Consider the following 26,847-nt stretch of genomic DNA (forward strand, 5'->3'; position numbering starts at 1 on the left):
ATGATGAAATAAAAATTTAAAACTGCCTTTCTGGCAACATTTCCAGGGACAAAGCTGTTTACTTCGAAGGCAGACCCAAATCAGTTTCTTTCTCAAAACAATGACTGATCTGCAATTGAAATATCGTTGTTAACATACCCATGTTTCATGGTTGTAAAAGAACCAAATTAGTTTGCAGATGAGTGTATATTCGCTAAATTCGTGCAATTTGGTTTCAAGTAGAACATAAGGTTGACGGAAACCCGGGGACTGCGCCTACCTGATGAGCCCCAAGAAGGGCGAAACCGGTCGTGGGCTGTCGATGGATTTTCAGCAACCTTATGAGTAGTACATTACAAATATACGTGTATCGCGATATTTCAAATATCGTAGCGACTGAAACATGAGGCGGCCTGGTGCAGCACATTCAGTTGCCTGAGAACATCATAAACTAGAGATTCAACTGGGTTCCAGGTGAGTCTCTCGAAAGAACCAAATAAGTTTGCAGATGAGTGCATATTCGCTAAAGTTGGTACAACTTTTAAGCATTTCTGCCAGGTGGACGGAGAGGTTTTGAGAAATCAAGTAAACATTTGAGACGTGTTCAAGTTTGGAAAATAAAAACCTATGAAAAACCTTCCCATCCGGATTGCTTCGATATTTCATTGTTTGGAAAGCTGCTCAGAACTTCGTGATGCACTTGAAAATTAACCAGTAATTGCCTAGGAAAAAATCCTAATGACCCTTATTATTTGATTACTAAAGCCTCGCTATCCTTGTGACCATATCACTGCTCATAATGTCTTAATGGGTATGCCAATTTACTAAAGCACATTTTACTACCCCGTGCACACAGGACATTGAATCCGATCTAGAGGATCGGCGCACAGACAAATGTTTGGCTCAACATTACGAATCTTATAGATGACAACTCTTAAAGGATATCTCAGGTTTCTATTTTCTCGATCGGCTTATTGATGATATAACAATTACCACTTGCGATAACATTTTCTTCTATTTTATGATATCATCATTATAACTTCTCGGTATCATCATTACCACTGACAGCACAACAGTGGTCAACACTGAAGCCTGCATCAGATTTCTTGAAAACAACATTGATGGCGGATAATTTAGGTGCGACAAGAGAGAAATGGCGTCATTCTACTCCCGATCAATTCCTGGCACCTATCCTTTGGCTCCAGCCATGAGCTTAACCGTTTGTAATTAATCCAAACAGAATCACATTCGGCAACCGAAACATTATTACACGGAGTCAGCAGTGTCTTACGTGAACAACCAACATAAGGTGAACAATCCTTTGATCATTTGCGCATCAGTTTTGGGCCAAAACTTTAGGCTATCTGGTAAAATTTTAAAAATGCCAAATTCGCTGTTGTTACCAGTGTAGTTCCCATAAATTCCAGCGAGATATCGTGATTCCCTAAGATGTACTTTTAAATCAATTATACAAGGCCGTTTGTAGTGTTCTGGAACTGACATCTGATTTGAATTAACAGAGGTTCTCACAAAAATTATGTGGGAGCTGTTCGGCGTTCAACTGTTCCCGTGCCTCTATGGGTTTGTTTTGCTTGGGGGTAAGTAAATGCCATACAAGGAATTATGTAGATTAGTGGTGAAATTTTGTTCCAACACACACTTGAAACACAGATACTTACTTTTATCATTGTGTGAGGTCACACGCAGTTGCTTACATTTGAAAATTAAGTAGTATTTATTATCTCCAGTTTTACGAGGGGCATCTTTGCATTATTTACCCAAAGAGTCGTGGGCTTTGATGTATTGCATATACTGCAAGCTAATGTACCTTAATCGAAATGATGGGCTTGATCGGCGCGGATCAGAGTGCTTTTTAGGTCTTTAGGAATCACCTGTCTTATTTAGTCTGAAATACATTTTCTTGGGCCACTGAGCCGAACAGCGAAGTGAAATCATTGAGTCATTCAATACTACTACTGTAAGGAGGAAAGTTCTTCGCGAAATCGTTTATCACGGAACGCCAACTAAACGGTTACAAACTATGGGACAGGAAAGTGGACCTCTTTTTTAAAAACTGAACATTCTCGCGCATCTTCTTGATGTTTCGTCGATATTCATTCATAATCACGCAAAGCAGTTCCACGGGTTCTGTAATAAATTCCATTGGGCGCAGCTTTCATTAGACGCGAGGCGGAGTTACGAGGGAACTAAATAGTACTCGCATGCCTCATTGGTAGAATTCGCCATTACACTACAACTACATATTAATTCGGCCATAATTAAACAATATTTTGGAGTAAACTGTATTGTAGCTAACAGGATGCTCAAAAGGATCTAGTGTTTTTTACTATCTCAACGTAAGGCGTTTCTTCTATCAGTTGGAAAGATATTCGAGATAGCGGATTGGTCCAGTGGCGTCACCTTGGAGCATTTACGAGTAAAGTTGGGTTGTTGACTTGGACTGATTAGAAATATCTATGTGTACCGTTTGACTTTGTAAGCAGGGAATAACGACTTACTGGCACGGTCACTTATGTTTTACTGTCAGTTGTTCAGAAGCTGATTACACTTGAATTGTCATGAGATGAAGTTCAGTTGTAGTGGCGAACCGTCAACTTGCCACTCCTCAAAATACAAGGAACCATGGACAGATTTCATTATTGTACCTGTTTGGATATGTATTCCTAGTACCTTTCTGGTCTATGAGGATAAGAACGGAAAAACGTGCTCCCAGCGAACTGGCCAAATTGGAATATTCGCCCTTCAGCATTACACAGAATAAGTTTGGTAAAAAGAACAGAGGCATTCGGTCTTGGCACCTGACATTACATGACAACAAGAACAAAAACACAAGAACAGGGTGACTAGTTTTGGATATGCTGTTTCTTATAAGGTTTGCCAGATTACTTGAGTCAGATTACTGTAACAACTTTAACAGGATGCATTTGTGGCAGCCATTATCCTTTCTTCTGATGTAGAAAATGTGGAACACTTGACGCTTGCCTCACTCGCCCGTAGCTCCGTCCGGACTACTGACCGTTCGTCAGTCCACGTTTCTCCAACGCAATTGATGGGGTTCATGCAAAGCTGTACGGGCTGTTCTGCAAATGAAGGGTTTGGTATGGTCAGTTGACGCCCATTGGTTGCCAGTGCTGTGTATTCCGCTCCAGCAGTTTGTTGCTGTGTGTTGTGAGTCTGTCCGGCTTGAGAGCAAAAGCATGGTAGGATACGATGAACTTCACGTTTAAAGTTTTCATTCATCCAAGCATACAAGAATGGATTGTAGACTGCGCTACTCATTCCACACAAATGACAAACAAAGAAAACTAGAGTAAAATACTGTGGTCCAAGAAGAGTTTGAATTCTAACTTCACTTAATATATCCATGGCCGTGAGAAGCACATTTAACGGGATCCAACAAATGACAAATATCGCAACCATGGCTATTAGTATACTGTTTGTTCGTTTCTTTCGCCGGATCTCGTTTTCTGCCTGCAGACGCAATTTAGTACCGCTTCCGATTTTGTTACGTAACCGCTTTCGAAGAATCAAACTGATACGAAAGTAGCACACAGAAATGATAGCACAGGGCACGATGAACTGCAGGAAAAAACTGACAATGGTGAACACTTCGCGTGAGGATTCTTTAGGCCAATGTTCCTGGCAGGTCCAAACTCTTCCATGGTCGTTGGATTGTTTCCGATGATACACTGCCAACGGAAGTGAGATTAGCACAGCGACAACCCATATAGTAATAATAATAAAAAAGCAAAGCCAAATCCTCATTCGTGGAATAAACGGATGAACAATAACAAAAAATCTGTCCAAAGCGATAGCCATTGAGGTGAGGGTTGAAACGTACACAGATACAGCCATGGTAATCGGGAGTAGCTTGCAAACTGCCTCGGGCAACGTCCAACTCTCCATGTACAGAGAAACAGGTGTAAACGGAGTTGCGACCAAGCACATTAGAATATCCGACACGGCCAGATTTGCGATGAAGATGTTCGTGATGGTTTGGATTGATTTTGTGCGGGAAACCACCCAAACAACTAGAATATTCCCGACAAGTCCGACAAAGGCGATCAGACAATACAGAAATAGTATAATGAACTTTACAGCGAAGATGTCTTTGGCAACATCACATGTAATATTCTGAAGCGTGTTGTACTGGTTTTTGGTAGAACATCCATTGACAGATATGGAAGCTTCGCGTCTCGCTAAGCAAGTGGAAAGGATGTGAGTAAACACCACAGAAAGTTGAAGCGCGTTGGGCATGGGCGCTCAATTGTTTACAGTTAAGAAGCAAACATTTCTGAGAAAGCGAGTGCCTGAAAGGTAAATAGGGTGACGCATTAAACATTGTGGATAGTGAAAAGCAGTTCAGATTAACTACGCAGAGTTGAGACAAAAGTTGGTTTGCGGTTTGTCCCTATTTTCATTTGCCACGTTTGCTTCTTCTTTGATATTATCATTTTTAGGTTAACAGTCTTGTGTTTGGTTATGCTCACTGTGTAGGCCAAAAAGATGTGAGATGTACCCTGATTTTACCGCTACAGTATCCGTTTCGCAGTAACCACATGTCAATCGATCTCACACGCACTGGCGTTCTAACAGACCTGCAAATGTTGGCGTGTCGAAGACGATACAGTGAATACCCCACATCACTGTCAGCATTTATAAAATGCACCGTGATTCTGCAGTTGGAAATACAAGAAGTTGCCGGATTATCCATGAAAACCGAATTTTTCACGGCTTATTAGCCTGTTTCCAAAAACGCAGATAGGTCTCACGACCACCGGAATATGCGTTGAGGTAGAGCACATGGGCAAAGTCTCGAATGATTCCCACTTGTATACTTTGACAGACCCCGTGACTGAAAGTTTTATTTTAAACCGCCTGCACAAATTCGTTTACGATAAGAGCGAAGTTGATGTTTTCAAAAAAACTATCCACAGAATTCTCAGTTGTCAAACATGAGGGGACAAGGGATTAGACATTTCGAATTCTGTGTCACGCCACCACACAGAATAATTGGATACATAGGAAACTTCGACGGTTCAGGGGAAATAAACCTTTGTTAATTTAACAAGATTAAGTCAGTCTGTTACAGTGGTTTTGTTCTGTTGAGCTATTAACGTGGCATGCAAGTGCTCCTTGGGGTTATACTAACAACAAAGTTTATGCGTACTTCCCCTCTGGATACAAGATACGGGCTTGAAAATAAGTAGGTCAATGGTTCCAACCAGTACTAGTAACTCTGGTCTGTGTACTGCAACCGATATGGCGATGTTCACACGACTCCGAAAAAAAATTTTAGTTCAGCTTGATGACTCGTGTCCACCGCGTGGATTAGTGGAGATTTGAATGCCAGTGCTTGAGATTTATGGCCAATGAAGCTGCACAATTCTCTCGAATAAATTTTTACGGCCTTTGCGTTCGATTTCGCCGCCCCAGTTGAGCATTTACAGGTTGGTTGGAAGCAAATATTTTGAGCCATGAGGTTTTGTGAGCTGCGAACTGAAGGCTTATGCCCCGTGAGTAAAATATGGGCAAAATATGTGGGATTCATTGAAGTTTCTGGTGAACCTGAAGCAAAGCAGTTCGAGAAATGTCCTAACTCTTAGGTTTTTATGCACCGGGCTGCTACTGAATTTGTTAAAGTATTACGCTAGTCCCCAGAAAAATTGGTAAATCACAAGATCAGCTTGAATAACGGAACAATTGAATAAGTTAACCTTTGGATCCACAGAACGCAGAGACAGTTTTATTCAGTCAATACAAGAACGGATATAAAAGACACAGATTTCTCGCTGAAACTGCATTCTCGTTGTTTATGTCGCGTTCCATAAAAATTATCGGCAGAATGTTTGCACGTGAACAGATCAACACTCCCCAGTTTAACTTCCTGACAAAGTTTTAACCGGACACACCTGGAGAAATTTCGGACAGTTTGTGGAGTGTGCATTCAAATCACATCTTAAGTCTGGGAACCATGAACATGCTTCTTCGGAGCAGCGGTGCAGACAGAAATGCAGATCACAATGAATTCCTGCAGTCAGATAGGCTTCTTATTCGTCCCATTCGTCTTTAATCAGAACCGAGTTGATCCCGATGAAGCTGAGTCTTGGATACCTGGTTGCAATGCAGCAACCTTCTGACAAATAACCTGCCTTACGCAGTACTCCGCTGATGGGATGCCTGCGTAGGCCAGGAGTGATCTGCATGCCTTTTTCAGTCAAAAGAGAGTGACTCTCCCGGCACTCGCAGCCCATGATGGTATGTAGGGGCTACTTAGCCGCTAGACAGACTAGCTGAGGAGAGGTTGAGCTGAGGCTCCTGTCGCCTGGTGACAACTGGTTTCCTCGTCAACAACCCACATGGTTTGGGCTCGAGTGTGTGAGTGACTATCTCAATGCAAGTCAGCTAGACGAGTGGGGCGTCAACAGCATGGAAAAATATATTCATTGCTCCGGTTTGTCAATGCCATGAAGCATGACCTCAAAGTCACAAGAAGTACTCTCAGTCACTACTTGACACATTCGGAATGTAAATAAAACCCTCTCGAACAGGATGTTCAAAGGCTATCTGAGAACTCAGCTAGACAGACGGAAAAAAATAATTTCAACAACGTTTTGCTCGTTTTAGAGGACACTGAATTTACCGTTTATTTCAAATTCATTGTTCGTGCCCAGACTCACTTCAAGATACATAACCACCGTGCTAAATCAGACGAGATGCCTCCATCCTAATAGATTATTGGGTTTCAGCCGCGATAGGAGTGGCATTGTTTTTTGTTCCACTCGAGTCACTTTTGACAAAACTGATTAATGAGCACTTAGGGACAGTCTATGTTTCACAACTGTAATTAATGCAAAGCAAATGAAACCGCACACCTGCGAGCAGCCATGGAATTCACACACACACACACACAAACATTCTAAACATATTCGCACACACTCGACCATCTGCTGCTTGGACAACCGACAAAGCCTGTCCAAACAGTCGCAAGATAATACACGTTTACAACCCACAAATGAACAAGTATAGGACGGAGCCGAACAGAAATCGCCAAATCTAATCGATTCCATAACATACTTTCTTCGACTAAATGATAACTTTTAGGAGCAAAAACAACAAAATTAAATGCGAAACTGAATTTTTTTCCTTGCAAAACTCAATACGACTGTTGAAATCCGAGGTTCCACATCAAATGCTTTTCCGTTTGCAAGTAGATTTCAACATTCCTGCTGGTTATGGTAATTTGGTTGTTTTGTTCGCAGTCAGTACTCAGCTGACAAGTTTGATTAAATCTTTCTGAGACTTTTAATAGTTTTCTGTCAAATTATGGTGATACGAAAAGGTCTTCACCGGAACGACAGTTATTGAGAAAATAGTTTTCAGAAGAAAGTCCCAAAAAGGGAGAAAATCCTTCAGGAAAAGACCTAAATCCTCGTTTTCTTTAAACTGTGAAAAAGTAAAACCCAACCTTTAACGTTTTCATTGACGAGATGTGCACGTGTCAAGCAGACGCAATTCATGTGGAAACGCAGAGTCTTTGTAGGGCAGTCGAACTCACAAAGTGTTGGGGTCACACGAGGGCTCCCTAAAGGAATTGACAAACGGCGACTGCTGAGGCATCTTGATTCATACTGATCTGCCTAAACTCTGACCTTAAATAGCCACATTAGTTTGGGCAGGTAGCATTCCACTTCTGCATTGGATGTATGCGTTTCGGACAGTCACTTATTTTTAGTTCCTAATCACTTTTGAATTCTTTCCATTTGCTTCCCCCAACGTTTTGGAATATCTGAGTACCTATTGGGATGTGGAAAGATTGACATGAATTCGCGCACCTCCTGGTAACAGAAGTCTTCGTGCACTGCGGTCACTGAATCCACTTAGACGGCCATTGATGTGACATGATCAACATTTCGGTCAGTCCAACCTTTTCGGCTAGGCCTGCAAACAAGACTTATCAAAACTACGTTTTCCTAGACGGTAGTTGAAATGTCCGATGCTCTGAATTATGCATAGTCTTTAACTGAGGAGTACAGAGAGGAAATAATTCACCTCGGATTTTGTTTGGTTTGCAAAGTTTCAGTTGTCAGCATGATATTCTCAGATGAGATGTGAGTGACACATGCGCAGACACGCGCTTGAGTGTGTACCTGTCGTAAAGGCTTATATAATGTATGGAATGTGTAGACTATATAGAATCTATAGGACGTAAGAATGGAATGACAAGAATAAAACAACTCCTGTTCAGAATGGTAAAGGGAAACGTAAGGTAAGTTGTGGATGACTTTTAGTCTGAGGCCAATGTTTCTGATAACCCTTTCCCTCCACGGAAGTGAGGATGGTCACCATGAACAAAAGGAAGCGCTTTTGGATTTCAAACTCTGAAAGTGCTTGTAACATTGTCACTGTAGGTGAAGCCTTTTGTTAGCTCGTTCTTTAGGCATCCCGCGGAGCTCTTATGAAATGTATTTCTAGAATCGTCCGAAAGCCATTTTTGGGGCGAGGTGGCTCAAGTGGTTGGAGCGTGAATTTACTGACAGCAAGGTCCGTGGCTCGAACACAACATCTGCCTCTCGACTTACCCTGCCTAGGCTTGGGCAACCTGGCAGTATCAAAGCCCTTTTGCTTCCTTCGGGTGGCATTGCAAATGGGCACCAGAAGTGTATCACAGCCGAACGATTTTTTCCAAAAGACGTTTAATTATTTACCTGGCTACGTGGACAGTCAAACTGAGCAATCAAATAAGATTTAGAAAGCTAAGGCTACGAGTTTTTGCTCATGACTTTTTAAGCCTTCCATGCACTGCATACTAGCGTGGTTGAGACTTCAATAAAGAACGTTAGTGGGTGCTTGGCATAACCGGCTAGCAGCGGAAGAAGGGTTTCAAGGAAGTTCCTTGCAAAAGTCCTTGGAGGGTCCAACTGCCTGGTCACGTAAGGTTCACATATCTCTACGCTAAGCATATTTCACATAGCTGGAAACAGAGAACGCATTTGCGTTTGTACCTTTCTCGGGGGTGAGCTTGTAACGAGTTATATCAAGTACATATTGACCCAAATTCTAATTCACGATCATCCTTTTACACGTTTGCGCCTCTAAACTGCAATAAGCGAGCTGTACTAAAGAATGGACTAATGATTTGAATTGCTCTTTTGTCCTCCTTTGTCTTCTTTTGTCTCTTACCTTGTGGCTGCCATGACGGCTGCCCTGGCGCGATGGACAAATCGCTTGTGTGCACAGAGGTTTGTATGTCTAATGTTCAAACGCATGAAGAATTCAAGTGGATCCTACCTGTTGTTATAACTTGACCTAATACGCAGACAGATTTCTAAAGCAAGTTCACAAACTGGTCTATGGTCCAACAACAAAAAATTAAAATGTGATCTCCTAGAAATTGCTGCACCCATCAGCGCTGATTAGCGTTTGCGTGGTCACCTGAGCCAATGTAAATACCAGTGTGTTAAGTTTACTGTTCTTAATTATTGAATTTTTTAAATAATTCTACGTTTTGTGCTACCGAGATAAAAAGTAGCAGAATGCGTCTGAGCACATTGGGACAGATGTGGTACCTTGATAAACGAAGTAGTTCGGATCATTTTGTCTGCAAGCGGCAGAAACCTCATTCCGAGCAAATCCTGTTTTGCGACAAGGTTACTGTTATTCAATTTGTATGGCCATTAACCTATGACTATTAGACCTTGGCATAAGGAGTGTGAGATATGGCACCCGAAATCCCAGCTTCAATCGAACAGTTGAATTCAAAAATTCTGTATTTTTGGGTTTGCGTTTAAGAGTTCGTAGCCCGACTGACGTGTTCTTCGCAACAGGCCTTCTTTCAGTTTTTCTCGAATTTTTTTGGAATTCGTCGAGCAAAAACCTTGAAACAAGAAGGATTCAAGAAGGTTCGAAGAATGATCGGGTAGTAACGTTTTGAAGCATGAGTTTAAAGCCCGTTTTTTTTACCAGAAATACATGCCACAATAAATAGAAGTTTGTAGAATGAAGCAGATAGAGTGGGTCGCAACTGGCCGCTGTTGTCGCGTGCTTACTTCAGACGAGCCCATGAAATTCCCTATGGATCTCTTGTCAGCTGCTTAGGCATTTTATATCCAAGACTAAAACGTCAGCTAAAGAATTTGTAGGGTCTTATTGGGGTGTGCCACAGTAAGTCCTAAAATGTTGGGAAAGCACCCGATTGCTCCTTTGGTGTTCCAAGAGCACAACCACAAGCTTCGGCTCTGATCAACCAGCAGAACTTAACTAAAGATGTACACTTACCTGGTGCTTAAGTAGCTGCAGCCAACAAAAACCGTCAGTGTTCTATGAGAAGCATTGCTCCAAACATAGCAATCACTCTAAACAACTGAAAAACGCTGCCGATGGGAATTCATTTAAAAATGAAACGAGTTGCTAAAAGTCCATCCCCAAATATCGTTCCGCATGTCTGTTGAAGCTGAAGAACAATATGGATGAAAATTTTATGGGTTCTCTTGGATAGGCCATCAATCATGAGAGCAGCATATGAATATTGCATTTATTGACTGAAAGTTTTAGGTAGCAGGTTTTGCTATGTATATGGTTTTCAACACATAGATACATAATGAAATTTATATGATTAATCAGTTGGTTTGATATACGTATAGCAAATATCAAGAATGATTCTTTGCTAAGTTATTTTAAGCGCTAGTGGTTTTCCAAATTTACACCAAACGGTCGACAATATAACATGATGACACCATACTGACATACTCGTAATCAACATTGCGCATAGTTGGGATGATTGTATCTTTCGGATAGACTGTAAACGAAATTCCATTAAATAGAGTGAAATAGAAAGACCAACAGAGAAAGACGGGACGTTGGGTTGGTTTTCCAACCTTAAGCTCATAGAGCAAGTGACGTAGCAACTAGAAAAGCACAGAAGCTGTTTCTATTCTATGAGTGAGTTTAAAGATGGTTCACTATATCCCTGCCCAATGGGTCAGCAACTGATACTATTTCTTCTTGTACATATCATGTACATCTGAGTCAGCATTCTAGAGCTTACAACAACTTGTCAATTTCTGCTTAGAATTCATTGATGAGCTTATTGTTACTCAAGGACGATGAATGTGGAACAATGAGATTCTCCACTGAAACCTATCGGAATTTAATTACCGTGAACAAAGAAGTCATTAACACTTGTCAATTTCTGCTTAGAATTCATTGACGAGCTTATTGTTACTCCAGGAGGATGAATATGGAACAATGAGATTCTCCACTGAAAACTATCGGAATTTAATTACCGTCTACAAAGAAGTCATTAATTATCGCTGTTGAGAACGAAGAACGTCGCGTGCAACCTTGGTAATCAGATAATTTTTCAGGACTTCATAGTTCCAGAAATTCCTTGTGATATTCGAAGTGGGACAATAAACCTTCACCCTTGGTAAGTTCTTACTGTGATAACCGTCTCACTCAATCTGCTGATGCTCTTGGTTTGTAAGATTTGCTAAAGTTAGATGAGTTCATCTAAGTACAGACATAAATGGAAATAATTTGCATTGTCTCCGAAAGTTTCCACTCACTCTGAGTTTGCACTTTGGCAATCTCATTAACTTCGAACACTCCTTTTCTGAATGTCAAAATTTAAAAGTTTCATGCTCACCCTAAATTTTTCTTTGGGATATGACTTGTCGCGATAGAGGCACCATCTAATGCGATGCTGCTTAGTGAACTCAGCCTTAGTTGGCCACATCAAACTCTACTCTGTCCGCACCTATCCTATTTCACAAATACACTCATTTGGATTCCGTTGCATCGGCACGAGGTTGAAGATGGAGGAAAGTGATGGGAAAGTGCGGCACAACAAACTGCGTTCGTCAGTGTCACACACATCTACTTTGTACGAGTGCGACTACATGAGAAACACACGCCCGATGGAAGAGAATGTTAGGCAGTAAGGAGATCTTTTGACTTCTATCTTATTCGACCTTGACAGAAGCCAGGTCACATAAATCCGCATCGTTCTGTTGTCATAACTGTGCTTTGTGGAGCAATCGTAAATACAGAAAAAAAACTTAGAATAACAAACAGTTAGAATGGGTTTCTAGCGATCTGCTTCCATCGTTCTAAATGATTTCTCACTGCCTGCCTGGAATTCAAAGGTCAGTTAGAATGGGTTTCTAGCGATCTGCTTTGAAGCCAAACTTTCGTCGTTCTAAATGATTTCTCGCTGCCTGCCTGAAATTTTATTGACTGGGTTTTTTTTTTCAAAGGTTTGTCAATCCAGTTTTATTGTAGTGCGTCTACATATGAATAACATACATTCGGTTGTGCTTGATTGGTTCACAAAACGAGAGAACAAACTGAAGGGACGTGATTTTGGGGAGCAAAAACGATGAGTCTTTTTCAAACATGCAACTGGATTTACGATGCAATCGTCACGAATGATTATGGTTGAAACTTGTTGAAACTTGGCAATCGCCAAATAGGTTACTTGTAGGTATATAAAACTCTCCAATTGCCCTCTCTTGGTTTAATCCTTCTTTTTGCCTACAAGTAGGGTGTATTTCAGAGTTTTTCCCAATCATCCATTTCAAAAAAACAAATTTCAAGCATTTGCGAAAGTACATTTAGTTGTAAAGAAACTCAGAAACAGTGTGTTATACAGAGAATATATGATGTCGCTTCTCACACACTGTTCCAACTAAAGCGAAAAGACGCACGTGGGCAACTCCATCGGTTGAAGAACATCATAAAGAAGATATTTAGATGAGTGTCTAGCAAAAGTTACTGAAAATGCTAGTGAGTGCTTTTGGTCTTCGAATTTTCATCGGACTTTCCACGGATCAACATTAGGACTTGCGAATGTTCATCATATGAACGGTATCGATAGGGTGTCTGGGAGACTATAGCGCACAAAATGAATAGGCATTAAACGAACTGATAAAATTCTCATTTGTACTCTTGAGAAATTATCATCCAATCTAGTTGCAGTTGGTCGCAGAAATTCCGAGCCCGAAACTGGACTATCCGTGCTAGGGCAAAATAATCGCGAATTTATATAGAATGTGACACCCGCTACCAAGCGACATCTAACTGGGTAGACATCCAGACACCATCATTTTCGTCATAAGCGTCGATCAATTAGAGAAACCGCCACACAAACGATAACATAAATACTGAATGATGCATATGTTCAGCACTGGCATATTCACTTATCCAACCATCCAAAGCGATTTTTTAATCGGATGCGAGCGGAACCCCTCACCCTTCAAAATTGATATTTAAGCTTTTACATGTATTCTGCTTAATTTTTGCAAAATAAATGCTCTGGGGTTTGAAAAAACAGCCACTAAATTTGCTCATTATTCAAAGAAAGAAATGCCATATAAAACCCAAAAAGTATGAGTGACAGAAGCGCTCAATTTGTACCCATGTTGCATTTCATTTGCTTTGTGATAAACGTTGATAAATGTTTCTAGCGAAAATAGGTTTTTTATGATTTTGTAAGTATGTTTTAAACTGTATGAAGCTAGAAATGGACTGGAGTAGGATATTTAGCACTACAAATTGGATGCAGTGAGGTACAATCGTGGGAATTGCGATAGTTTACAAAACGGTAAAAGAGGTTTTAGATATGTACAATCTTTGATCATGAATATAGATATATGTGGGAACGCCGTGTTTTGTCCCGCGAAAATTCCACAGATTATTGCTGCCAAAATCCTTCAGTATCAAACATCATGAGTGATGAAACAAATTTAATGACTTTAAGTCTTGTACGATTTGTTATCAAGATGGATTTAGTTTTACCAGAGTGATATGTCCGGAAAATAGGTTAATCAGTAATTATTTGATTTGATTTGGTTTTGACCAATAATGACGTCTCAAAGTCCCACTTGAATATGGTAAAAAATAAACCATATATTCACTAATATCATACAAGCGAATAAGTCAGAGTTTTGGAAGTGCGTTGGCTAGAGAAAATATTTGTATATTAATACACCTAAATCGTGATATTCTGTTGATACTGCCAACATGCACATGATTTCAATTTGTGTACGTAATACGTTACTCATAAGGTTGCTAAAGATTCTTCGACAGGAAATGCGTTTACATGATGACGCCCAAGAAGCGCGAAACCCCGTCATGGGTTGTCAGAGAATTTGACTTAGCCTAATGAGTAGTGTGTTACGCATAAACATGTTTCACGATATATGTCCCGAATATTGTATCAACTGAAACATAAAGTGGCATGGTGCAGCCCATTCAGTTGCTTGGAAACATCATAAACAAGAGTTTCGGCTGAGTTCCAGGTGATTTTCTCGTAAAACCAAATTCGTTTGCAAATAAGCGTTGCATCTCTGCAATTGGCATACCTCAGATGTCAGATAAATCATTCCACAAAAGATATCTACCATGATGAAGGCACCAGACCTAGGACATTAAAAATATCCAGTGGACAATTGCGAGATGACTGCTTTGCAATTAACTTTCTCAGAAGGCTGTGAGTACAGGTTAAGAAACATGAATCAATACTACACATTGGTTTGGGACTTATTTTTTCTAAAATGTAGCAGTGAAATGTATGGGCGGGTTTTTTAAAAAGAATGTTTCTCTTTCCAATCGATTTGGTCATATTTTAACCCAATTGAAAAGCGGCTTCAACACCCCACACGATTGCGCGCTTAATCACAAAGTTGAGTACTCTTTTTGAAAACGTCAACTCTGGGCAGTCTGGTTTCATTGAAAATGGCATTGCTAAATCTTGTGTACTGGATTCTTCTGTGTACGCGAATGACAAACAATCCCCAAGGCGCCTTTGAAATAAAAAAATGGGTTCGATCCACGCACTATGCTTTTCAGCAAACAAGTGAAAATTTCCTATATGTAAAAGGGGCAAGGTTATAAGTCGCTATTTACCGAAATGCAATAGGGTGCATGAATTTCCACCTAATTCATATTTTTTGATAATACTATCATGTGTGAACCACAATTTCGCTGCGCAGTAGCATTGCACATACAGATATTTTCCGTCTGTAACTTACCCGGGATATCAATAGGGAAATAGCTTTTGAGTTTCACTATTTTTGAACGAGATCATTTTGTTTTGTCATTTGGACTTTATCACGCCAACTTCGTCAAATAGTTCCCCTAAAATTACGAAAAAGAGTCATCTTTGACATTAAACCTGCTTACCAGCAACGACGTTGTCTCTTGTTTTTTTCTGGATATCTGACAGGCACATTCAGAGATATTTACATTAAAAACCGTGGTTATTATTCATATGGTAATTTATAATACAATATGCGTGAGTTATTAGAATCCTGTGCACTTGGATTAGTAAATCTGACTATTTTTCGCAAATGTAGTGCACGCGTTTTGTTCATTTAATGCCCAAAAACTAGGTTGAGCCTGCTCAAAGATAAGTTATGCCAGCTAGCCAGGAAAGGGTACTTGTCTCATCCAAACGCATGTGTCTATCGCGACCATCTGGGAAAAAATCGATCGTTTAGCGTTTCGTGTTTCACGTGGCGTTCGCCCACCGCATAACTGACATCACCATAATTACTTTCAGTGCGGACAACAGGCAAGTATTATTTCAACTAATCAAAGACAGGTTGCTTCATATCACCATAAATGATTTTACGATAGAATTAGTTTTCAGTCACAGCCATTTGCACTGGACAACCAGTGTGATAATTTTTGATGGCTTCAAATCACCACCACACATCTCTCTTTAACGCTGTTTCCCAAGTGATTTGTCGCATCTCTTCTTAGCATCTTAGATACTTGGGATGCTGAATTTCCATTTACCACCTACACTTGCTCCCCAGTCTGTACTACCAAAACCAGATTATTTGTAGATCACTGTTGTACTGTCGTGATAGATTCAATCAATCTATCTGATAGTTGATTGCCCTTTGTGTCACCATTGGACAGTGAACCAAATTATCTTATCAAACAATGACTAAGGTCTTTCTCCCCACCTCAGGATTGTGTACCGCCAATCGATATTTTTACGTAGACCCTTTTCCTAAGATTTATGGGTACTTCAATATGCCTAACGTTTGAAGACGTTCGAGGGTAGATTGGGCCATCTATCATATGAGAATCAAGACACAGTGTTCACTGCTTAATTGTAATTAGCTTTAATTGGACTCTGAACATTGACATTTTAACCATGATCATTCCGGTACTGGCCTTGACATTCTTAAATCGCAGCCGGGCCGCAGAGATCTGAACATAACTGGGGGCCTCACTTAATCGTAATTAGTTTTAATTGGACTTTGAACATTGACATTTTAACTATGACCATTCGGGTGCTGGCTTTGACATTCTTAAATCGCAGCCGGGTCGCGGAGATCTGAACACCACTGGGGGCCTCATCCATGATCATTCCGGTACTGGCCTTGACATTCTTAAATCGCAGCCGGGCCGCAGAGATCTGAACATAACTGGGGGCCTCACTACTGATCAGCGCTATTCATCGCTTAAAAACATGTTTGGTACTTACAAAGTGAAATGGTACTAAAAGTGCACAAGCTGACATTATTATTTTGCAACAAATGCATTCGAGACAATTAGTTCATTGTGCTTCCTTCTATCTACCTTGTCAAAATCCCAAAGACTTGATTAATTTCTCATTTTCATGAAACATTATACCACCATGTTCTGTTGAGAACTTTTTGTTTTCAACTTCTACTTTGAACTCAGACCATTTTAAACCGAACGCTGAAATGCAGTAAATATTATTTGCTCACAAGGCGTCTATCAAATGCCACATAACCGCTGAAATTTCTTCACTGTATCTTTCTTGATATAGTAAAATAAATCTTTAATCCACCAAATGTCATATGGTGATGTACAGATGTTTCATAGGATCCAAAACCTAATGCCTGGTATTGTGGCAAACATAGTTGGCAAATTCGTTGGCATTTGGTTGGAACTCTGATGTATTTCACACTCCTACACTACTTGTCAAACAGTACAGGATTATCGTCAGCTAAGAAGGATCCCATCCGAATTACACTCGTCCAATTAGAAGTAAGTTTTCTTTGCTGGTGACAAAACGGTCAAGAAACAAGTTAACTATGAGTAATTTCAAGTGGGGACTTGGTCCTGATTCTACATCAAACATACTAACCACGACGCTTCCGGTAAAGATTCCAAAATTCATGTAGTAAACCCATTTTATATTACTCAAATGTAAGTGAAGCCGCAGTAACCTCATACTTGATTGGTTGAAGACGATCAGGATAGAGCATTCCAGTTAAATACTACGAAGAATTTAGAAAAAACTTAAGTGCAGATAATACACACGGATTAGCAAATAGTATCTTCTTTTGCCTATATTTCTAAGATATTACTGAGATAAATCTACTGCTGAATAAGTGGGGAATGATTTCTTCTCGGTTGCCATGATAGACAGCCATTAAAGATTAACGAAGTCCATTAGTCTTCCTGTGTACTTTTTTCATTCTGTTCCCCGTACTCTCCATAATGTTAGCTAGTACGTCAGCAAAAACCTAGTGTTCTTTGGCCAAGCAAGCTAAGAATCGGCTGTGAGATATGGAATATCGAAATTCAACCTAGAAGGCCTCAAAAGTATGTTGACAAATCATGATAACCGAAGCCATCGGTGCAGTATTAAGTGGCTTCTTGATGAGACAAATCTTCGTTTGGATACAACTCGCTGTAATTTGTTTCCAACTTGGTGACACTGACTTGGATCTCATGAGCCATCTGATCCACGCGATGTGGATTTACTGTGTTTAATCAGTACGCAAATGGACCTTGTTATAGTATTCTGTAGAGCTTATACTATAACCTGGACATAGTAATATATGGTAGAATCACTCTGCGAGATCTACAGTCTTCAAGACGCACCGCTTTTATCGCTTTGCTACATTAAATGATGAAAAAAAGCCGGTGCTCGCAGTGCTCTTATTTCCATTGCAAATGGAAGCAGCCAAATTGTGTAATTCTGTAATTTTCCCTAATAAATGAATCTAGACTCAACCTCTGTCACTGACGATCTTCTAGCGTCAAACATCACTGTCGTCGAAATAGGATACAGGTTTCTTTGAGTGCCATGATCAGTTAAGGAAACGTTGCCTATAAAACACAACAGAATATAGTTTCAAGGCGAAATCTACAACAGATGTCCACAAATTAAGCCGATAAGACAAAGGCGGGAATAGAAGAAGCAGCATACGTTTGATTGTAAGCTATGCTGGGGATGTTATTTTTAAATGACTATTGATTATTTTGATGCCAACACAGCTCCAGGTGAAAAACAAGTCTAAATGCCCGTTGCCCATTTCAGAGCTTCACAGAACCTAATTAGACCTCCGAGCTCAAACTCATGGACCATATGGTTATTTTATTAGAAGCGGCATCATTAGGTGTATTACAAAAAGTTAAAGGATTCCTTATGTAAAGAAAAAAATGGATTTGAACTTACGATCAGCCAAACTGTCGGGTAGCCAAAAATATGACAGTCCACAATTTACCAGACTCGAATCGATTGGGCTTTTGGCATAGGGAAACGTGAAAACTGGCGTCAAAAATGTCGTCCAAAATGTGAACAGATCAAAGTCTGCGGCAAGTTATTTTGTCGTCCATTTTGGACAGAAGAACAAGCAGAATGCTCGGGAGAGCCAAATGATCAGGAGAAAATCATTTTGCACAAAAAGTGCTCCATACACAAGCAATTTTAGTATCAACAAAAGGTGCTCTGATTTGTGAGAGCCTACCATGTTCCGGCGATTCTTCCGATTTAAATGACAGCACTCTCCAACAAGGAATGCTTTTTGTGTCTGCAATCTCAATAACTTGATTCTAGAGAAACTCATTGCTAGTGACCTTATACCTCCGCAAGTATCAGACGATAAACTCATGCAATGGACCATACAACGACCAATGCATCCGGTGGAATATTATACCTATCCACCTGCGAATCACGCATTCTTTCTCCAGCACTGCCGTGTAAATCTGTCTACTTCATGAGGTGGATAGATTTATGCGACAAAGGCCAGGACTATTTCGAATGTTCCTCGCACTGCACAAAAGGGACATAATCATTTGGCTTCAATTTTAGTGTCAACCATTCAACAAACCATGGTGAAATTACTTTAGGCGCTACATCGGGGGGTAAAAATCAGGAAAAAGGATACGAACTTTTGTCATGCTTTGTTGTGCTTTCGTGCCTCTCCATCACCATTGGTCTCTGGGAAATCAAATGCTTCCTGCGTCACATTCACACATTTTTCTGTCTTTTGAAGAGAAATGTCAATACACTGCTTAGCTACAGATCCATGGTACTTTCTATTCAACCGTTTACGGACGTGCATGCATCCAGAAGGGCGCAGGGCCACCGCCGAATGTTGTCTGTTGTTCCCCATTAAGCGATCCGGGGTGGTCGTTGTTTCAAGTTTTCCGCAGATAGTTTATCGTACCAAAATGCTTGACTCATGGTCATCAATATCCCGCATCGTTGAATACATTAGGGTGAGAAATGTATGGATCCAGTGTATGGAGTCCGCATGACGTTCTAAGAGCATGAGCCAAAATAACCTGACTCATTCAATTGGGCGATAGGCCAGACCGATATAAAGCTATCATTATATAGCGCCCCTTCCTTAAAGAGCTCTTTCCACACAACCGCGTAAATGGTGGAAACGAGTCAGAGGAGGTCAAACAATGACTTTGGAGTGAGGTATTAAAGCCACTAGCAGCAGACTCAGCTGTGCCGGTCATTGCCGACTTTATGACTGGGTACACCGATACAGGACAGGTCACTGGTTTAAGACGTTGTCAGACATGCCCGAGTCACACCTCCAATGACGTTCGTGCGTCCGAGCCTTCTCCTTTAAATATAGCCCCCCCCCCCCCGAATCTCCTGAATGAAAACTTTACCAATACCACTGTAATTAAGCGCCCTTTATATCAGTTACCTCCACAGGACAGCTGCCTCCTTAGCCTCCCCCAAAACATCGATCAACAGAACCATGGTAGCCTTAACAGCTATAGGACGAACATGCGGTTTTTGCAGCTGGTGAGGATGATGGTGATAACGATGTAGCCTCCAAGGTACAATGGGTTATCCACCCAACGTTGCTAGGAGCGTCACTTGTCTGATACAGAACAAAAGCCTAGCTTTCAAAAGTTAGGGATTATGATAAATGATATCTCCTGTTTCCAGATTGCAAACAAAAGCCGTCTATACTTTCGCAAGGTATTACGTAGTCCAGCTGATCCACCTACATTTTATATGACATTCAATCGACAAATGTTCTCTTATTGTGTGTAAAACAGTTAGGCATCCCGTTGACTGTTAACCGGTTTCCACAGGATCAGCTTCACGTTGTACTTCAGCTCAACTCACAACTTACGCCTCCTGAAAGAATGAGTCAAGGAATGGCAGACGCTGCTGATCCGATCGTCGCTAAATGTTCAACCCCGCTGCCAACAGTGGTTCTCTAACAGATGCTGTTCCGTACCAACAGAAACCAAAGCAGCCAGTGTTTAGTGATACGCCAGCTGTGGCGCCCTCCCTCTCTCTCTAACACAATAAAATCAGACAGTTTGAAAGTGACAAACCGTTGACCGATTCACCGTGGTAATGCGATTCGTAATCTCCCCTAATCTAAGGTAATTGATGTCCCCTAAGATATACCTCAAGCCTCATCAACAGCTACGGAGCATATTTGCTAAAAATATGCTAGTTAAAATCGAGGAAAGTACAGACTACCATTAGGTGTCTATTATGTATTTTGAGCAAGCTCTCTTCCATAAACTTAGGTGTATTAGACCTGGGTGCGCATTTGGAGATTCGACTTGGTGAGAGAAGTCCTAATGAGGATTATCTTATAAGGATGAGTTAGAAACAAATGTGGCACCAAACGATTGGCCCATTAATACTTTTTGACTTGATGGTAATAATGTTACTTACAGACAGCAAATCAGACAAGCTGTGCTTGCTGCCCATGAGATGAAGAACGTGACTTGTTTTTCGTGTTTCTGTTCTCCTACGCCAACGATCAAGCACACATTTTTCTGTTTAATTAAGCCGGGATGCTTATTTTCTTGGTTTCTCATGTCCAACTTTTAATTAATATATCTGGTTCTCACATCACTGATTTTTTGTCTAGGAAGTAAAGCGAAGGCATTGGTTCCAAATGAAACTGGGGTAAAACAGACTTGGGGATCTGATTCACACACTTATTTGTTATGGCTATTTTAGTCAAGTCAGTAAGGGGAAGTAGAATATGGAATTGAAGTCTCTTGCAGCAAGATTGAATATAAAAGCGTGGAAGCTTTGCTACGTTTGTATGGGGTAAGTTTAGTTTATCAAATTTATTGCAATTTTAATTTAGTTTAGTGAACAGTCTCGATAACAGGCTAAAATACTCAACACTTTACGAAACTTTAAGGCTGTGCCCAGATTGCATGCATTGTTCGGCAGTATGTAAGAGAAGACTGGTTTGTTTACAATTTGACCTGATGTATGGAAGAACCAAGGACTTTCAGGGATGGAGGAAGAGATATCCAACTTAAACACCCAAATGCTTGTTTGCGATGCACGTGGAAAGTCACAAGAAGTTCTACTGTCGTGCGAAACGACAGGTTTCGTCTACCTGTGTGAAAGTAGTATTTGTTGGGTTTCGTGCCGGTACCGAGTTGCAAGATTTGTTTGCCTAGTAATTATCACATGTCACCTTGGTCTTGCCATTCCCGCTAACAGATTTGGGAGCCAGGTTTATGAGTTCAGCTTGCTTCATTGGTGATTCTTTCACTTGCGCCTCCGCATCTATTCATAAACCATTGAAAGTTGACCTATAAGTCGAAAATTGAAACGCGGATACAAATTTTTATTCAGTTTAGTTGCGTCTGTACTTCAATTGTGCTTGTCTTTGAAATGACGCACAAGACATAAGTAACAATTATTCAACTCCGAGTGTTGCTTGCCGTCCAAAGTTGGTCCAACGTGGATTCACGCACTAGGACAAGCTTTGAATCGAGCATATCTACCGTCCCGCGACTCAGTATTTTAGCTAAGGGTAATGTAAAATCAAGCTGTCTTCAGAGACCTCTGCAGCTTAACCTCTATTTGCTTACACGAGTAGGTCTACAGGCTAGTCAAAAAGGGGTGGACTCTTTAGGGAGCCGACACCATAGATGGACAACAACGCTATACTCTGTTGGCTCGGGAGTCATTCTGCAGTCGTTTGCTTTCTGCTGTTAATGACTGAATCTCAGCGTTAACTGACAGAGAAACATGAATAGTGGTCAGTATTTTCCACAGCACTACCATTTATAATTTTTTTAAATATATCACTGGTAACCTTGAGATGAGATGATCTGCAAACTAAGTGGTCTTATTAGAACGGGGCAGCTCATGTTTGAAACGTAAAGACTTTTTCTGAAGCATGAGATCCACTTTAAATGAAGCCTACAAAACAGGAACTCAAAAGTCTGAGGTAGCAGAATAGCTGCGAATTTTAATTAACTTGCAACCATAAGAAATCCACACAAACAATTAAGAACAGGATGTATTGATCAGATAAGAAAGGGGTTGTCAGCTACTGATAAGCGTTCAGCAGTTAAATGTGATGCCTACAAATCACCTACGGTTTTCCTGGATTCATACACCGCAATTCAACTGTCATCAGCTCGCGGGATTAGAAGAATTACAAACTATTTGTTGGACATAACCCATTTTACGGACAGAACTATCTTGATTCAAATAAACTTTTATCAACGCTAATATAAACTAAACACTGACACGCGTTCTTTAAATTACCACAATTTGTCAATCGGTTTGCTCGTAAGTGCAAATGTGACATTGATATATGACCAAGAGAGAAACGTTTGCTGATGCGCCATCCGCAAAATGGTCCATTAAATTGGGAAACCAAGGTTAATATAAACCACATCGCAATGAGAAGCGCTAAAGCAGAGAATCATAAAGTACACATACGTTTCTGCCTTTTGGATGTGGCCTAAAATTTGCTTGTGTTTGAAAAGGAAACTTTCAATTGAGATTCCGGGCCATCAGTGAGGTGAAGCTGCATTGAAACGTCAAGCTGTACTGTACAGATATTTCAGTCCCATTGAGAACCCTCAGTAACACGCTTCTCATGAAACTCAGAGTTCCAAACCCGCGTGTTTCTAGCCAGGGGTTTAATGTCTAACCGTTAACCTCAGAGATGCTCAACAGTAGTATGATGGCCCCACGCGGTAAGTTGTGGTTCTAAGTAGACAATGATGTTTGAACAGTTTGGTTCAAGGTCAAGAACAGGGAGCACGTGACAATGGTTTTTGGTAGGCATTCAGGGGGAAAACACGCAAAAATGATAAATAAAAGGAAGGACAGGTTGTAAAAATGGCTCCAAAGTTGTTCAAATGAGGCGACTGTCAATTGACATTGTTCGTTTTTTCAAGTTGCATTTCAATCCGTGATAAAAAATCAAGCGAAACCTAAAATGGTAACTCCACACAGCTTACTACCCCTGTACTCATCTGCACGATATATTTCGAAATTCTGCATTGGTTACATCAACAAATGTTGGTTGGATTGAATCCGTAAACAAACATTTGTAACCTGCACGACTCCCGAATTAAGTTTAAAAGTTACAAAAATTAACCGGCGAAATTTACCGGCAAAGTTTAGATATTTCAGGTATTCTATCCAGAGTCGGAATATGCATGGTAAAACTACAAACAGCTGAAGTCGGAAAATATTTCTACAGATTCTGAGCTTCTACGTTTAAACTGTGCTTATTTAGGGAATTTTCATGAATCGGCTGGTCCCGGATTTTCTGTTTTTTGGAAATTCCCAACCTTTTAAAAGTGTGCCCTTACTGACTCTACGTTTATATATGTTTTCCTCCACGTATCCTCAAGGATGTTGGGAAAATGCGTGGTATAACCGCCAGATCACTAGCCGCGAACACAGGTCGAAATGCTGGTTCGATGCGAAATGTAATGCCCTCTCAGTATTTCGGATGGCTCACTTCCTGCGCAACAAAACTTCTCCATTACCAAATTTCGGTGGTAGCATTCAGTAGTACTCCTTTACTGTTTTTCCACACTCTTCCAGATGCTTTCAAATACACTGTAAGATTCGTTGTTTCTTTCTCCGTATTTTTTTCTCAACAGACGGATTAATTAGGAAGACCGACATTGCCGCACCTGATAATGTCTCCAGCAAGAACAATTTAGACATCTTTACATTAATGATCTCCCCTGGGAAATGGTATTCCACTGAACAGTGCCATGGATTCCATTTATTAAATTCTGCAAATCCAACTGAATGATAGCTCTATTCAGCAATTCTATACAAACTATCTCGTAAACCACTCGTAAACGATCTTTCACAGAGAAGAGCGGATTAAGTTATCTTATTTCTGCAAATAAATTTCAACATACCTATAACCACAGATGATTTTTGTCAATAAGATCAAACGGCCGCATGATGTGGCTAGCTGGGTTACTGTTGAACCTACGTCACTAGTTATTTTTAACCAAACAGGAAAGTGATCTGTTGGAAAGATTAGCCAAACTAAGCTGGATCATTAAAATCCAACTGAAAATTAGCGTCGCTCAATTGCCACAGCACTTATTTGAACATCTGTCACACTGCACACCGGAATTCCGGATGCCTACAATTATCTTTCCTTAAAACTTCTTCTTCAACTTCTTCAACTGCCTTCAACAAGGTGATGCATAAAATCTCCATGAAAGAAAGCAAACAGTTTGCTTTTAGGCATTATACCATACCATAATTATCTTTCCTTAAAACTTCTTCTTCAAATTCTTCAACTGTCTTCAACAAGGTGATGCATAAAATCTTCATGAAAGAAAGCAAATAGCTTGCTTTTAGGCTTAATACCATACCACACAAAAGCCTCGAACCTTGTAGGTATGAGTGAGATTCTACGGGTTCGAGACTTCAAATTTTGATTTAGAACTTGTTCATTACAAAGTAAAATATCACCCAAAGACATCTAAATAATGACAAAGTTCATTTGATCAACTTCACAGACATTAGAAATGACCCAAGCATATTAGTTACATCGACGAAATCGCACAGTCACTGTTTTCAGCAACTGACCGAAGTCAAGATCAGTCTGCTCACAGTCATATAGTACATCTGAAAACGGCTACTGAGGGGCACTGCGGAGAAAGTTTAACCGTAAACGTTCAGAAAATTTGCTGAATAGTGTTCGTAAGTGTACCTACTGGCCTACTACGTTTAAGACATGATTTCCACGCATATTCTCGGAAATGTTCGATTTTACTGAGGAATTGTGCATGCCGTATTGACTTTTAGGTTTAAGCAAAGTCGCTAGACAATTTGCAAATTTACTTGTGACTGCTTCAACCTGCTCTGACAGACTATTGGCATTTACATCAATTTAGGAAAACAAAATTCTAACTGATTAATGAGCGTGGTTGATTTTAATGGTTTTGTCCCCATTTCTGTCAGCAACTCATTGCGCGATGTTGCGTAAGTCATTTGCTGTCGATTCTGTAGGAATATTTGGTTCCTCCGTGTTGAGAAAATTTAATAGGGATGGATAAACGTTTCATCATTTAAAATTGGCAGATTGTACAGTGAATACCCACCTTTTAGTATCAGTACTAAGTATGAGTTTGCGTGCATTTGGCTTCCTGCCTATGTAACACGCGCGCAACCAAATGCCACTCCACATATCAGACTCAAAGGTTGTCAAAACGAAGTCCATTAGTCTGGGATAGAGTGATTTCGTTCCCAATCTAAAGGACCCAAATGAGAGGAACCTAACAACGCCGTCGTCAGTGAAAAAACCATGCCAGTAGCGTGAGCGGTCTGCAGCGTACAAAGTTTGTTCAAGTCTGCTGTTTCAAACCGATGACAGCCGATCAGACGAACAGCAGAGGCATGGATATTGGCCTGAACGTACGTCATGTGGTTTACAACGACATATCATTTTAACTGTATATGACTGAGTAGCTGACGCAAGGTGTGAAACTTCTGTTTTAATTGGAATACCATAATTTCCTGAAGCAGCATTTTGATACACGGTCTTAAACCTGAAATTTTACCTTTACAGTTTGCTGAATTCCACCTGATAGATGATTCAAAAAATTAGTCCAGACCTATCATTAAGTCTGTTTTGAACAATGACATTGAACTCCATAACTTGTTTGCATGTTGGCATGCCTTCATTCCAAATTTGGCCAATTCGACAAAGAACATTCATGATACGTCGGTTTTGAAAACATGCAATAAAGAGGATCAGGTATTTTGGCCCTAGACTCTCTCCGATGAGATAAAACTCAGTTCCGTTCGACGAACAAAAAAATATTCGCATTTCGCTTTCACACAAAGCGGAATTTCCAATGACAGAAGTTCTCCGTAGGCATTTTAGCTCGCCTATTAAAAAACCGCCCATTAAAAAACTAATAATCAGTTCCATTTTCCTCAGTGATTTCTGAAATCTGACATGCAGTCAGTTTGCTGAGCCACTAACAAAACCTTATATTAGTGCACAAATTTATTTCTCCCTTAAATAAGAGGCTTTTCAAAATCTGTGCAAGATGGACTGCATTTTGTTTAAATGAATTAACCCGGTTTCGCAGATGCCGGTAACACAAATTCACGGGTGTTCAAGGTGATTTCGTAGTCATTGTTAACTCGTTGCTTTAAAGCGGTTTTGAAAGGTTCCTTCGAAGTCGGCGCTTTAAATCAGACTTTATGAGATAGTCTAAATCCAAATGTGGGAAAGCAGCACAGGTGGAACAACAGCCGAGAGAATCGTTTTACTCTAAACGCCTCATTCAGTCATACGTAACATATGGTTGCTCTCGTAA

The 26,847-nt window shown here is 40.4% G+C and overlaps 1 protein-coding gene across 1 annotated transcript in view; it reads right to left on the reverse strand.

Moving 5' to 3' along the window:
• Window positions 1-2,910: 2,910 nt before the first annotated feature.
• Window positions 2,911-26,847, reverse strand: part of T265_00683 (hypothetical protein) — a gene marked incomplete at both ends in the record, with an annotated part of 31,838 nt that continues 7,901 nt past the window's right edge. The window contains one exon of the mRNA XM_009164532.1: window positions 2,911-4,257. Within this exon, the coding sequence (XP_009162796.1) occupies window positions 2,911-4,257 (1,347 nt within the window). The remainder of the gene's footprint in view (window positions 4,258-26,847) is intronic.

The sequence above is a fragment of the Opisthorchis viverrini genome (assembly GCF_000715545.1).
Source record: "Opisthorchis viverrini unplaced genomic scaffold opera_v5_7, whole genome shotgun sequence".
Taxonomy (NCBI): Eukaryota; Metazoa; Platyhelminthes; class Trematoda; order Opisthorchiida; family Opisthorchiidae; genus Opisthorchis; species Opisthorchis viverrini.